We start from the raw sequence: 11,246 nt of genomic DNA, 5'->3' as shown, positions 1-11,246 counted from the left end.
ACCCCACTTTCGCTTCTTAGTCAGATTTGTTTATGCAGAATCGACATTTAATAGTGCTAATTGCACTCCAGTTAAATTGCCCTGATTGCAGAAAGGGAAGCAATTTTCGTGCTCTCTGTCTGGGTTTGGAAGAAATTGTTTTATATTCACCTCTTTATAAAGAAGTGGAGATAAGGCACCGAGCCTTTGCACAAATTGCACTTATGGGCTGACTGGCAGCATTCAGGCGCTATAATAGAGCATTATTTGGCCGTTTTGAATAATGTAAAGCATTTGCTGAAAGCTATTCTCCTGAAAATTGCTTTAACTTTTAAAAGGGTGATGATTCACTCCAAACCAGGCCTTTGTTACGTTGTCATTATCCCCCCAAATGTTTTAACAGTCAGCTCAACACTTTAGCATAACACATTGATCTTTGTTTAAAAACTCGATTTTTGGAGTACGAAGAAATCTGCCAGGGAGCCCTTGACCCCCTCGAGCCTGGCGCAGCCTCGCCCCCGCCGCCGCCGCCGCCGCCGCCGCCGGCGCAGCCCCGCCGCCGCCCGCCGCGCTCCCGCCGCGCTCCCGCCGCTTTCCGCGACTTTTCCGCTCACGAAGGGGGCGCGGAGAGGGGCGCGGAGCCGCCCGCCCGCCTCCCGGCGCCGCGCGAGCCCCCGGTCCTGCGGGAGCGCCGGCGGGCAGCGGATGCCTTCACTCGCTGCTGCGGAGGCAGCGTTTCCAAACGTCACGCTCGCCAGCTGCCTTCCAGCTTATTTTATTTATGACTTTCCCCGAGGAGAGGGGAAGGACCCTCTCCCCCCGCCGCCCGGGGCTGGACCTCGCTGCCACTTGACGACCCCCTCGGCAGGCTCCTGGGAAGGAGCGGGGTCCCCCCGGAGGAAGGAAGGAGGGAAGGAAGGAAGGAAGGAGGGAAGGAAGGAAGGAGGAAGGAAGGAAGGAGGGAAGGAGTCACCTGTTGGGCGATTGCTCCCGGGTGCCCCTGTCGGACTCCTCGCCTCGCCCGCGGGGTTTATGTCGCTCCCCCCGCCACCGCCTCTCAATCGCCTCCACCCGTCGAGCGCTACAGCCCCCCTGGGTACAGCCGCCGCTGCCGACGTGCTGCAGGCAGAGCCTGCCGAGGCAGGGCTGGCGGGGCGCTCCCGCACCCCGCGCTGCCCGCCAGGCCACGGGCAAGGAATTACGCGCAGAACAGCGTTTCCTCCTACTGCCCCGACGCTGCCTAGTACGCGGCGACAAAAAGGCGAGCGCCCTTTGAAAATAGCCTTAGACGGTTAAATAAAAGCCCATCTCCAGGGACATCCTTCCCTAGCGTGGCAGGCGTCCTGCAGATTGCATAACACAATGCCCAGCAAAACGCAATGCCCGCCTTATTTAAGCACGGAAGAAAAAAAAAAAAAAAAGCTCAAAACAAGTAAAGAAAAGCGAAATCCTCTCAAATTGGCGGGTTCTCCATCTTGCTCCTTAGCGATGCCTATTTTGCATCTGCTAGGAGGTTTTACACTGGATGGCTGAGGCGGCACGGAGGAGAAGGAAATGTTGACTCAAATGCAGAGCAAGCCCCCGGCGTTGCCTGAACGCACTCCTGTTTCTGGTTCAGAACTGTACCCGGCTGCGCTGGGGCCGGCAGAAGCTGAGGGAAAAGCTCCTCTTCCCCGCCTTACCGAGACGATCGCAACGGTGAAAAGTTGCACGCCTATTGAGCTTCCGCGGACGCAGTACGGGCAAGTTCTAGGCAATTACTTAAGCAGCCTCCAGTAATTACAAATGAAAGGGACTAGCTTGCAAGACGTTGAGGAGCCGAGGTTTGGACTTACATTTCGCACATGCAGAGAGCAGGTAAAGTCTCTGTCGCTCACTGGGCGTGTGGAGTGTGCACAGTGCAGAGGCCACAGGCAAGTGCTGGGGAGGCTCGTTCCAGCAGCGCCCCAGCACTGCTAGCAGGGAGCAAGCCTTCTGCCATTAGCAGCACCGTTTCCACGGGGGTATATGAGGCTTGAAAAACGTGCTGCGGGCTGCCAATTTGACTTTCAAAGTGTTTTGCCGGGGATTGCTCTCTAAAATAAAATCCTCTCTCTTAAGCGACAGGATGTCATACGCCCCCCGTCCCCCCGCCCGCCCCGGTACGGGAGCAAAGGGATGCCTGTCGGTTCCCTGCCTTTGCGGTTTTTGGCGCTTTATGTAACTAACGAGCCTCCTCCGTTCCTTCGGCAAAGAAAGTGAGAAATACGTTGTGCCCGGAATCGCTTCTACCAGTTAGCAAAGCAAAACCAAAAAATTAACGTGTTTTCGTAAGATGTCATTAGGCGCTGCTAGGTTATTTGTATCCAGCGCGGACAGCTGCCCGGCGGCCTGCAGAAGCAGCAAAGGGCCTGCTGAATAAAGGCGACGCGGGAGCCGTTTGCTGGGCGCGAGGGCCGCAGGTGACGGAGCGAGCAGCGGGGGATCTAACACCTCCCGCGCGGTTTGCAGGCGGCGGCGGCCGTGACACCGGCCCTCCGCCGGGGCCGACCCCCGCGCTCGGCTCCTGCCCTCTGCGGCCCCCCCCCGCCGCCGGCCGGTGCCGGGGCAGCGCCCCCCCGGCCGCCGGCGGCCCCCGGCGGGAGGCGCGGCGCGGCGGGCGCCCGGGGCCGGGAGTTAATTGCGGCGCAACCGCCGCAGTCCGGCGCGGGGAGTTTTCTCCCCGCGCGCTGACTGGCACGCGCCCCGCGCCCCGGCGCCGGCACCTCCGCGCAGCCTGATTGGCTGCCGGGCCGCTCCGGCCCGCTCCGCCCGCGCCCTCATTGGGCGAGCGCCGCCGCCAGCGGTACTTCAAAGCGGGCGCTGCCCGCACTTAGGCAGAGTTTAGCCCCGCCGAGCCGGAGTGTCCTCAGCGCCGCCGGGCAGCGCGGGGCGCACGCCGAGCGCCGTCCCCCTCCGCCCCGCCGCCCAGCCCAGGGACGTGCTATGGCTACGTCTATCCTCGGGGTAAGTCGGCACCGTGCGGCTCCGCCGCCCGCCGGGAAAACTGTTGCTGCTGCCGCCGCCGCCGCCGCGGCGGGCTGCGGCTGCCCCCCGCGCAAACCGCGCTGACCCGCGGGCGGCAGGCGATCCCGGCCCGCCTCGGGGGACTTCGCCGCGGGTTTCCCGTCGGGGCGTTCGCAAAGAGTTTAGTCTGAAAACTCGCTCGGCCGCAGACGAGTCGGGCTGCTCGCGCTTTGTTTTGCTTTCTAATATTTTTTTTTTTCCCTTTTCAAACTCGAAGTGCTGCGGTAAATTTCCAAAGGCTGCCGCTAACTCGGCTTCGCGGGTGGCGCCGGCCGGGAGGCTCCGCACCCCGCCTGCCTCCCTGCCGCCTCGGGTTTTGCTCCGCCGCTCCTGCACGGTGGCTCGAGGAGCCGCCGCAGTCCGTTCCCACGGGATTTTGGGTTTCCCGGCGGCGGGCTCCTGCAGCCCGGCGCTGCGCGGGGCGTCCCCAGCCGCCCTCGGGGAACACGCGTGTCGCTCGTCCCCGCCGGGATCCGCTTCCGATGTAAATCCCTCGGGCGCCGAGGCCGGTCCCCGGCGGAAAACGAGTTGTGCCGAGCGGGGCAGGGCTGGAGCCCTTCCTCCAAAATGGGAGCAAACTTTTCCGCCGCGGCGCCGTTCCACCCGCGCCCCCGCGGGAGCCCGGCGAGGCGGCGGGGGTGAGGCTGACGGGCCGGCTTTGTCTCTTCCCGCAGGAAGAGCCGAGGTTTGGAACGACTCCCCTGGCCATGCTGGCCGCCACCTGCAACAAGATCGGCAACACCAGCCCCCTGACCACCCTGCCCGAGTCCAGCGCCTTCGCCAAAGGGGGCTTCCACCCCTGGAAACGCTCCACCTCCAGCTGCAACCTGGGCTCCAGCCTCTCGGGCTTCACGGTGGCCACGAGCAGGGGCTCCAGCGGACTGGCCAGCGGCACGGGCACGGCCAACAGCGCCTTCTGCCTGGCCTCCACCTCGCCCACCTCGTCGGCCTTCAGCAGCGACTACGGCGGCCTCTTCTCCAACTCGGCGGCGGCGGCGGGCGTGTCCCCGCAGGAGCCCGGCGGGCAGTCGGCCTTCATCTCCAAAGTGCACAGCTCGGCGGCCGAGAGCCTCTACCCGCGGGTGGGCATGGCGCACCCCTACGAGTCCTGGTACAAGTCGGGCTTCCACTCCACGCTCTCGGCGGGCGAGGTGGCCAACGGGGCGGCCTCCTCCTGGTGGGACGTGCACACCAACCCGGGCTCCTGGCTGGAGGTGCAGAACCCGGCGGGGGGGCTGCAGAGCTCGCTGCACTCGGGCGCCCCCCAGGCCTCGCTCCACTCCCAGCTGGGCACCTACAACCCCGACTTCAGCTCCCTCACCCACTCCGCCTTCAGCTCCACCGGCCTGGGCTCCACGGCCGCCTCGCACCTGCTCTCCACCAGCCAGCACCTGCTCACCCAGGAGGGCTTCAAGCCCGTCCTGCCCTCCTACACGGACTCCAGCGCGGCGGTGGCGGCGGCCAGCGCCATGATCTCGGGCGCCGCCGCCGCCGCCGCCGGGGGCGGCTCGGCCCGCTCCGCCCGCCGCTACTCGGGCCGCGCCACCTGCGACTGCCCCAACTGCCAGGAGGCCGAGCGGCTGGGGCCGGCGGGGGCCAGCCTGCGGCGCAAGGGGCTGCACAGCTGCCACATCCCCGGCTGCGGCAAGGTCTACGGCAAGACCTCGCACCTGAAGGCGCACCTGCGCTGGCACACGGGCGAGCGGCCCTTCGTCTGCAACTGGCTCTTCTGCGGGAAGCGCTTCACCCGCTCCGACGAGCTGCAGCGGCACCTGCGGACTCACACGGGCGAGAAGCGCTTCGCCTGCCCCGTCTGCAACAAGCGCTTCATGCGCAGCGACCACCTGAGCAAACACATCAAAACGCACAACGGGGGCGGCGGGGGCAAAAAGGGCAGCGACAGCGACACGGACGCCAGCAACCTGGAGACGCCGCGCTCCGAGTCCCCCGACCTCATCCTGCACGAGGGGGTGGGCGCCGCCGCCCGCGGACCGGGCAAGGAACCTACCGGGGGGCCCGGCGACTCCTAGGGGCAGCGCCGCCCGGCCCCGGCCCCGCCGCCCAGCCCCGCCCGGGGCGCCCCGGGAGCCGCCCGGACTCTGCTCCGCTCCGCTCTGCTCCGCGCCGGCCGGAGGGACGCCCGCCGCCGACGGCGCCCGGGGCCGCGGCGGGGGCGGGCGGATGGCGGGGCCGGAGCGGGGCGGCCCCCCCGTCCCGTAGGTACCGAGTGACACTTTCTTCCGTTTCCTTTTCCTCTTCTCTTTCTGTTGGAAGGAAAGGAAAGCATCCTGAGAGAGGCTTAAGGTGAGAAATCCAACTGCAAGTCCCAGGCGGTTCCTCTGTGTCTCATAAACATCTGTATAAATAGGGTTCGAAAAAGAAAAAGAAAAAAAAAAAAAGAAAACCAGATCGTGTTCGCTTATTTTTCTTGTAAATGTTGATCTGATAGGGGGGTTGGGGATTTCCTTTTTTTTTTTTTTTTTTTTTTTAAATTGGTGAATTCCTGAAATTCAGGGAGGTTTTGGGGTTTTGGTTCTTTTTTATTTTATTTTTATTTTAAATTTCTGATGCACTTTGTGGAAGTCAGTATATATGTAAAAGATATTTAAAATGTTGAGTTAACATTTCACTCAAACACACGTAAGTTAAGGTCTCTTAAAGAAATTAAATGCGTTTATCTGTATGGAAAAAAAATCTTGACATATTTTCATTTTGGTATTATTAAAGGACTCTGAACAATATACTCCCGGGTTTGTTCTTCTTCGTGCCCCCTCCTTCCCCCCGCCAGCCCTCGCAGGGGTCAGGTTTTTAGCGGGAGCCCTCGCACCCCTCCCTGTCCCCCTTCCAGTGACCGTGATTAAAACCACGGCCGGCGTCGATAGCCGGGAGGGGAAGGAACCGGCCCCCAGCCAGGCGCGCCGAAGCGCTCCCGTCGCTCTTTTCAAACCCCCTTAGTTTTGGTTTACATTTCTTTTTCTTTTTTTTTTTTTTTTTTAAAAAACAAATTTAAACCAAGTCCGAGCCCCGCTACGCGGGCCAGGACCCACGCCGAGCCCTAAGCGCCGTTGGTGAAACCGGCCCCAAAATCGAGAGAAACCAAACCGTGCTGAGGAACTATTTATTTAATTTAAAAAGCCTTCAGCGCCACAAGGCTGCCTAGGTTGGGAGGTGATCTCGGGGGAATAAATCGCTAGAGTCAATACTCCGGAAAAGACATTTCATGCCTAAATGAAAATCTTGTTAAATGTTATTAATTTTGACTTAGAGCACACAGCAGCCCCCTGTGCCTTGTATTCCCTTATTAGGGATTCATGTCTTATCAAATATCTAATTAATCTCCTAGACATCATTTGTTCTGGCCAACTTTATCTCAGCTGGTCCACGGGGAAAACTCCGAATATTCTCGGTGACAAAGCTCCCTTGAAGATCCTTTTAATTGTCCAAATTAACTGCACCAAATTTGCATGTCAAACGGTAAAGGGCAACCTGAGATAAAATGTAAACGTTTTAAAAGCCCCAAACTAAGCACTTGATTTGATAACTAGGCTTTTTAATGTTATGGAAGACAACTGCTCCTTTCCTTTTCAAAGACAGTTGATCTATGCAAATAGTGAATTGGAAATGCTTATGTCCCCATGCAGTCAAATGGTCCTTGCATGTTATTTGAATATCAGTGGCTCTGCTATTGAAAAGGTTCAAGGATGCTCTCTGACTTCTTTGTGATTACTCAGTGCAGCGTCTTATTCTGAAGAAAAAAAACTCAGGAATAATTAAAGGCTGGGCTAAGGCCTGGGAACACATTTGGGACAGGAATCTCATTTAGACAGGCTCTTTCAAAATAAGGCACAGTTAAATTGACCAGAAGGCAATTATTGAAATGAAAATTATTTTCACTCCCTTTGTCTCCTGACCACCAACCTAACAGCCACAGTATTTTTTTAAAGGCAAATTGTTAAATGAGATAATTGTGTTATTAAAAAAAAAAAGGGGGGGGGGGGGAAGGAGGAAAAAAAAAAAAAGTTAATTTAGTCTGCCCGGTACAGATTGGAGGAATACAAATATTTTAATCCTCCATAAAACAGGGAATGCAAATAACATCGGGAAACGGATTCTGCTGTCGGCCACCAACAGGAATAAAGACGTTGCGTTAAAGAAAATACATCTGCCGTGAATACTAATAACCGCGTCCCACCTCCTCCGCGCCACTGTTGCACAAAAGCGAGCGGGCAGCGCCGACACCGCCCCTGCCCCTGCCGCTGCCGCTGCCGCTGCCCCGGGAGCCCGGCGGGAGCCCGGCGGCCCCTTCCCGGCCGGGGCCGCGGCGCCTCCCGGGCGGCGCACCGCGCATCGGGCTGCCGGCGGCACCCTCCCCGGCCGCCGCCCCGGGATCTCTCCGGCCGAAAGCATCCCGGCGAGGTCCCTGTCCGCCCGCCCCGCCGGCGGCTGGGTGCCGGCAGGTTTCCCGGCGGGCAGGGCAGGGCAGGGCAGGGGAGGGCGGGCGAGGGGAGCGGGCGAGGGGGACGGGGTAACATAACCAGGGGGCCGGGGCGGCGGCTCCCCTCCCTGCCGGGGGGCGGTGGGGTTGCGGAGGAATGCACCCGCGCGGGGTGCTGGGCAGGAGTCAGCTTTGTTTTCGATTTATAATAAAACACATCAAAGGAAACCATCCAGGTCCAGTTTCTGCCAGGCCGGGGTTACAATTCTCAGCTCAGTGATCAAGGACCTCTTTGCATTGCCTTTGCCCCTTCGGGTCAGAAAACGTCCATCACTTACAGACTCCCCAGAAACGAAGAAGGGAGCAGCTCTGGGCCGCAGAGCCGGTTCGTTTAACCAGGAAAATAGAAAGCATGTCACCTTTTTAAAAATAAATGACACCATTCTTTCGTACATGTTGGCGATAATTATATGGTCTGGGGAACTTTTACACAAAGAAAAACTAAAGAACAGGCGGCGTGAGAACCGAAAAAATAAATCTGATTTCACTTTTTGAATCCGTAGTTCAGCAGCACCTCTTCGGGGGGAAGACGCTAACCCGAGAGCAGGAAAGCACCGGGGAAGAGCGAGCTGCCCTCCCGGGCTCCGGCGGGGAGGGAGGCGAGGGGGAGGCGGAGGGGGAGCCGGTCCCCGCCGCCTCGGCCCCGCTCGCCCGGGGCTCGCCCCTGCGCTGAGCCCAGCTCCGCTTCACCGCTCGCTCGAGCAATCGCTTCCCACTCCCACGCCCCGCCGACACCGGCTTCGCGCCGGCTCCTCCAGCCCCCTAAACCGCGGCTGAAAACCAGCCGGCGACGGCGACCGCCAGCCGACGGGAGAAGGCACAAACGCCGGGATTCGGCCCGCGTCGTTCGACCGCCGAGGCCCCGCTTCGCGGCAAGCGCGTCCCCTGCCCCCCGCGGCGAATCGCAGCCCTGACGGCTCGTTTTACACTTAAAAGGTAGCATTAATGTTTTTGTTCTAATGAGATAATACATAAACACCCGATCCCGTGCCCGGACAGTTTCTTAATTGCGTCTTTCAATTCAAACGGAAACTTTATCTGCGGGAGCTGTAATTTATTTGCAGCCATTATCTGTGCGCCAGGATCCTCGCCCACCCTTCCAAAAGGCAGATGGAGGGAACCTAACAGAAAGCCCGCCCCTTTGGGTAATTGGTGCACTAAGTGTTTATTTTAAGTGAGAATAATTTAGCTACAAATTTCCTCAAGGAATAACATTCTTAACACATTTAAAAGAAAAAAAAAAAGAAAAAAAAAAGAGAGCGAGCCCGACAGCGGGGATTTGCGACCGCGGCTGGCGCGGCCCCAGCCCGCGGCCGCACGGCGGCTCCCGGGCGCCACCTAGAGGCGCGCCCGCGGCCCGGCGGCGGGCGGCGGGCTCGGGGGCGCGGCCGGAGCCCGCCGCGGGGGCCTCGGCGCGGAGCGGAGCGGGCCGGGCCGCGGCGAGGGGCCGGCGGCGGGGGCGCGGGGAGGCCGCGGGAGCGGCGGCGGGAGAGGGGCGGGAGCGGCGGGGCCGGGCCCCCGGGAGCGGGCGGGCGGGCTGGGGCGAACTTCTGCGGGAGACGGGCCCGCGGCGGCGGCGCGCACCCACCTGAGGGGAGAGGAGGGGCGGAGACGGCGGCGCGGCGGGGGCGCGGCGGGGCGGCCGGTCGCCTCTGCAGCTCCTCCGGGGCCGTCACCTGCCGGGGCGGGTGGGCCGCACCGATTAATGCCGGCACCCCGCCGGGGGTGGGTCACGGCTCCCCGCCCACCGCCCCGCTCCCTGGGCCGGCCCCGCACCGCACCTGCCGCCGTCCGGGGCGCCGGGCGCGGCTCCCGGCGGGCAGCCGCCGGCGGGCACCGGGCGAGGCACCGCCGCCGCCTTCGCGCCGCTGTTGTAACACAAACCCGCGGCAGTGCCTGTTTCCGAGATGTGCTAATTGCTACTTGGATGGCAGGGCGCGAAGTCCTTGTCCGTTCCCTGGTACAAAGTAGGCTGCTAGAAAATTTGAAATTGCCTTTCAGCCTAAAGCTGCCTTACCTGAATGTCATAATTACAGTAATTATGTACATCCAAATTACATGCTAATTAAATTAGAATCAAATCGTTCTAAATCGAAATCAAATGAGGTAGCGAGAATTAATCAATGACAACATAAATAGAGAGCTTCCTTCAGGGATATTTATTGTAACGATCCAAGCAGGAACCTGATCTGGAAGTCACCTGTTTGTTTACTTTCGGAACAGTAATGATTTACGCTTCAGCATTAATTTTAAGCGATCGGTCCCGGGGGGCGGCAGAGCCGAAGGGCGGCCCGGGAGGCCCCCGGCCCCAGGGCGGAGGCTCTCCGCCGCCCACCTCCAGGCGAAGCCCGGCCGCCCCGGGGCCGCTCGGCGGGGGCGGGAGCGGGAGCCCTCCCTGCCCCGCCGCCGCCCTCAGCGCGGGGCCGAGCCCCCGCCCCAGCCCCGGCCCCGGCCCCGGCCGGGGCCGTGCGGCGGCAGAGGGGCCGCTAGAGCCGCCGGCCCTCCCTCGGCTCGAACTTCTCCGGCTCCGGCCTCGGGCAGCCCCGGCTCCCGGCCCCGGCGGGGGCTGGGCCGCCGCGCCCCGTCCCTCCCCGCCCGGCTGAGGGAGCCACCTCACGGCGCCGCGCTCCCCGGCCGCGCAGCCCCGCCGTGCGGCGGCGGAGGGTTAACCCTGTTCCGCGTCTTTTAAGGAAAAAAGAAAAAAAAAAAAAAAAAGAATAAAAAGAGCCGCGCTCACCGTCATCCGTGAGCCGACAGCACCTCCTACAGGGCCCCGGCGCGCGCTGCCGCCGAGCAGCCGCGCGGAGGGCCCGCGGCGGCGGGGGCGGCCCCGGCGGGGGGCCGGGGCGCTGCTCGGCCCGTCAGGCCCGGAGGGCTCTCAGCGGGGCCCGGCGGCCTGTGCGGGGAAAGCCGCGGAAACACCGCCCCGGCGGCCCTCGCCCTTCTCCTGCCAGCCGGGTTGTGACCCGGCGCAAGGCTGCCAGGCCCACGGGGGTGAGGGAGGCCCGTCCCTTCCGAGGCTGGGGCCGCGCCTCGTACCGGTGAGGCGGCACAAGCTGCCCTAAGGAAAGCACCGAGAGCGGTGAGCCTCCTCCTCCGAAGCCGCACCCCAAGGCTGTCCGGGCCGCCCTGAAAGCGGGACAGGCGTCGCAAAGATGAGCGTTTCGTTTCAAAGCTCTTCAACGGGCAGCCTTTGCGACAGATACATCCAAAACGTCATTATTCTTCTGGTTTAATGTCCATTCGCAATGGCCATCCGTCACAATAGGCCCATGCCGTTTGCCAGCCTTTTCCTATGCGAAAAGGCAAGATGTACGTAGCAGTTTAACTACATGCAAACAAATAAAATGCAGAGCCCACAAAAACGCCTAGAACTGTAGGCGTCGAGCTGTCCTTCCTTCTTCAGGTCGAAGCCAGTTGCGTTGCAGCCGGCGAGACCCTGGTGGGCAGATTCCCATGCCGCGCACACAACAGTCGGACAGACCTGTGAGCAGGAGACCTTTCTTTGGAGTAGAGGCACCTTCCAGTACTTCCCGGTCATTCCTCGCATCTCTCATGCTGCACTTCACGGGAAAACGTTCTACCAGAACGTGCCTTTTCCTCTATCGCATTACTCTGTCTGCCCTCTCTGCACAGAGGGATAATAAATTCTTCACGGGAGGTTTTGTTTAGATAGTTTGTACGGGTGTTTTGGCAGTCCCCTCCTGTTCTTGCTAAATCTGAGCTT

The 11,246-nt window shown here is 61.1% G+C and overlaps 1 protein-coding gene across 1 annotated transcript; it reads left to right on the top strand.

Moving 5' to 3' along the window:
- Positions 1–2,943: 2,943 nt before the first annotated feature.
- SP9 (Sp9 transcription factor) lies at positions 2,944–5,054 on the top strand (the record flags this gene model as incomplete). The annotated part of the gene is made up of 2 exons (XM_082312456.1): positions 2,944–2,964; positions 3,699–5,054. 2 exons carry the CDS (start codon positions 2,944–2,946, stop codon positions 5,052–5,054), a joined length of 1,377 nt encoding a protein of 458 aa, XP_082168582.1.
- Between the last annotated feature and the right edge of the window lie 6,192 nt (positions 5,055–11,246).

The sequence above is a fragment of the Platalea leucorodia genome, assembly GCF_965183815.1.
Source record: "Platalea leucorodia genome assembly, chromosome: 5".
In the NCBI taxonomy this organism is placed as follows: domain Eukaryota; kingdom Metazoa; phylum Chordata; class Aves; order Pelecaniformes; family Threskiornithidae; genus Platalea; species Platalea leucorodia.
The sequence above is the reverse complement of the archived record's forward strand: the minus strand, read 5'-3'. Positions and strand labels throughout refer to the sequence as shown.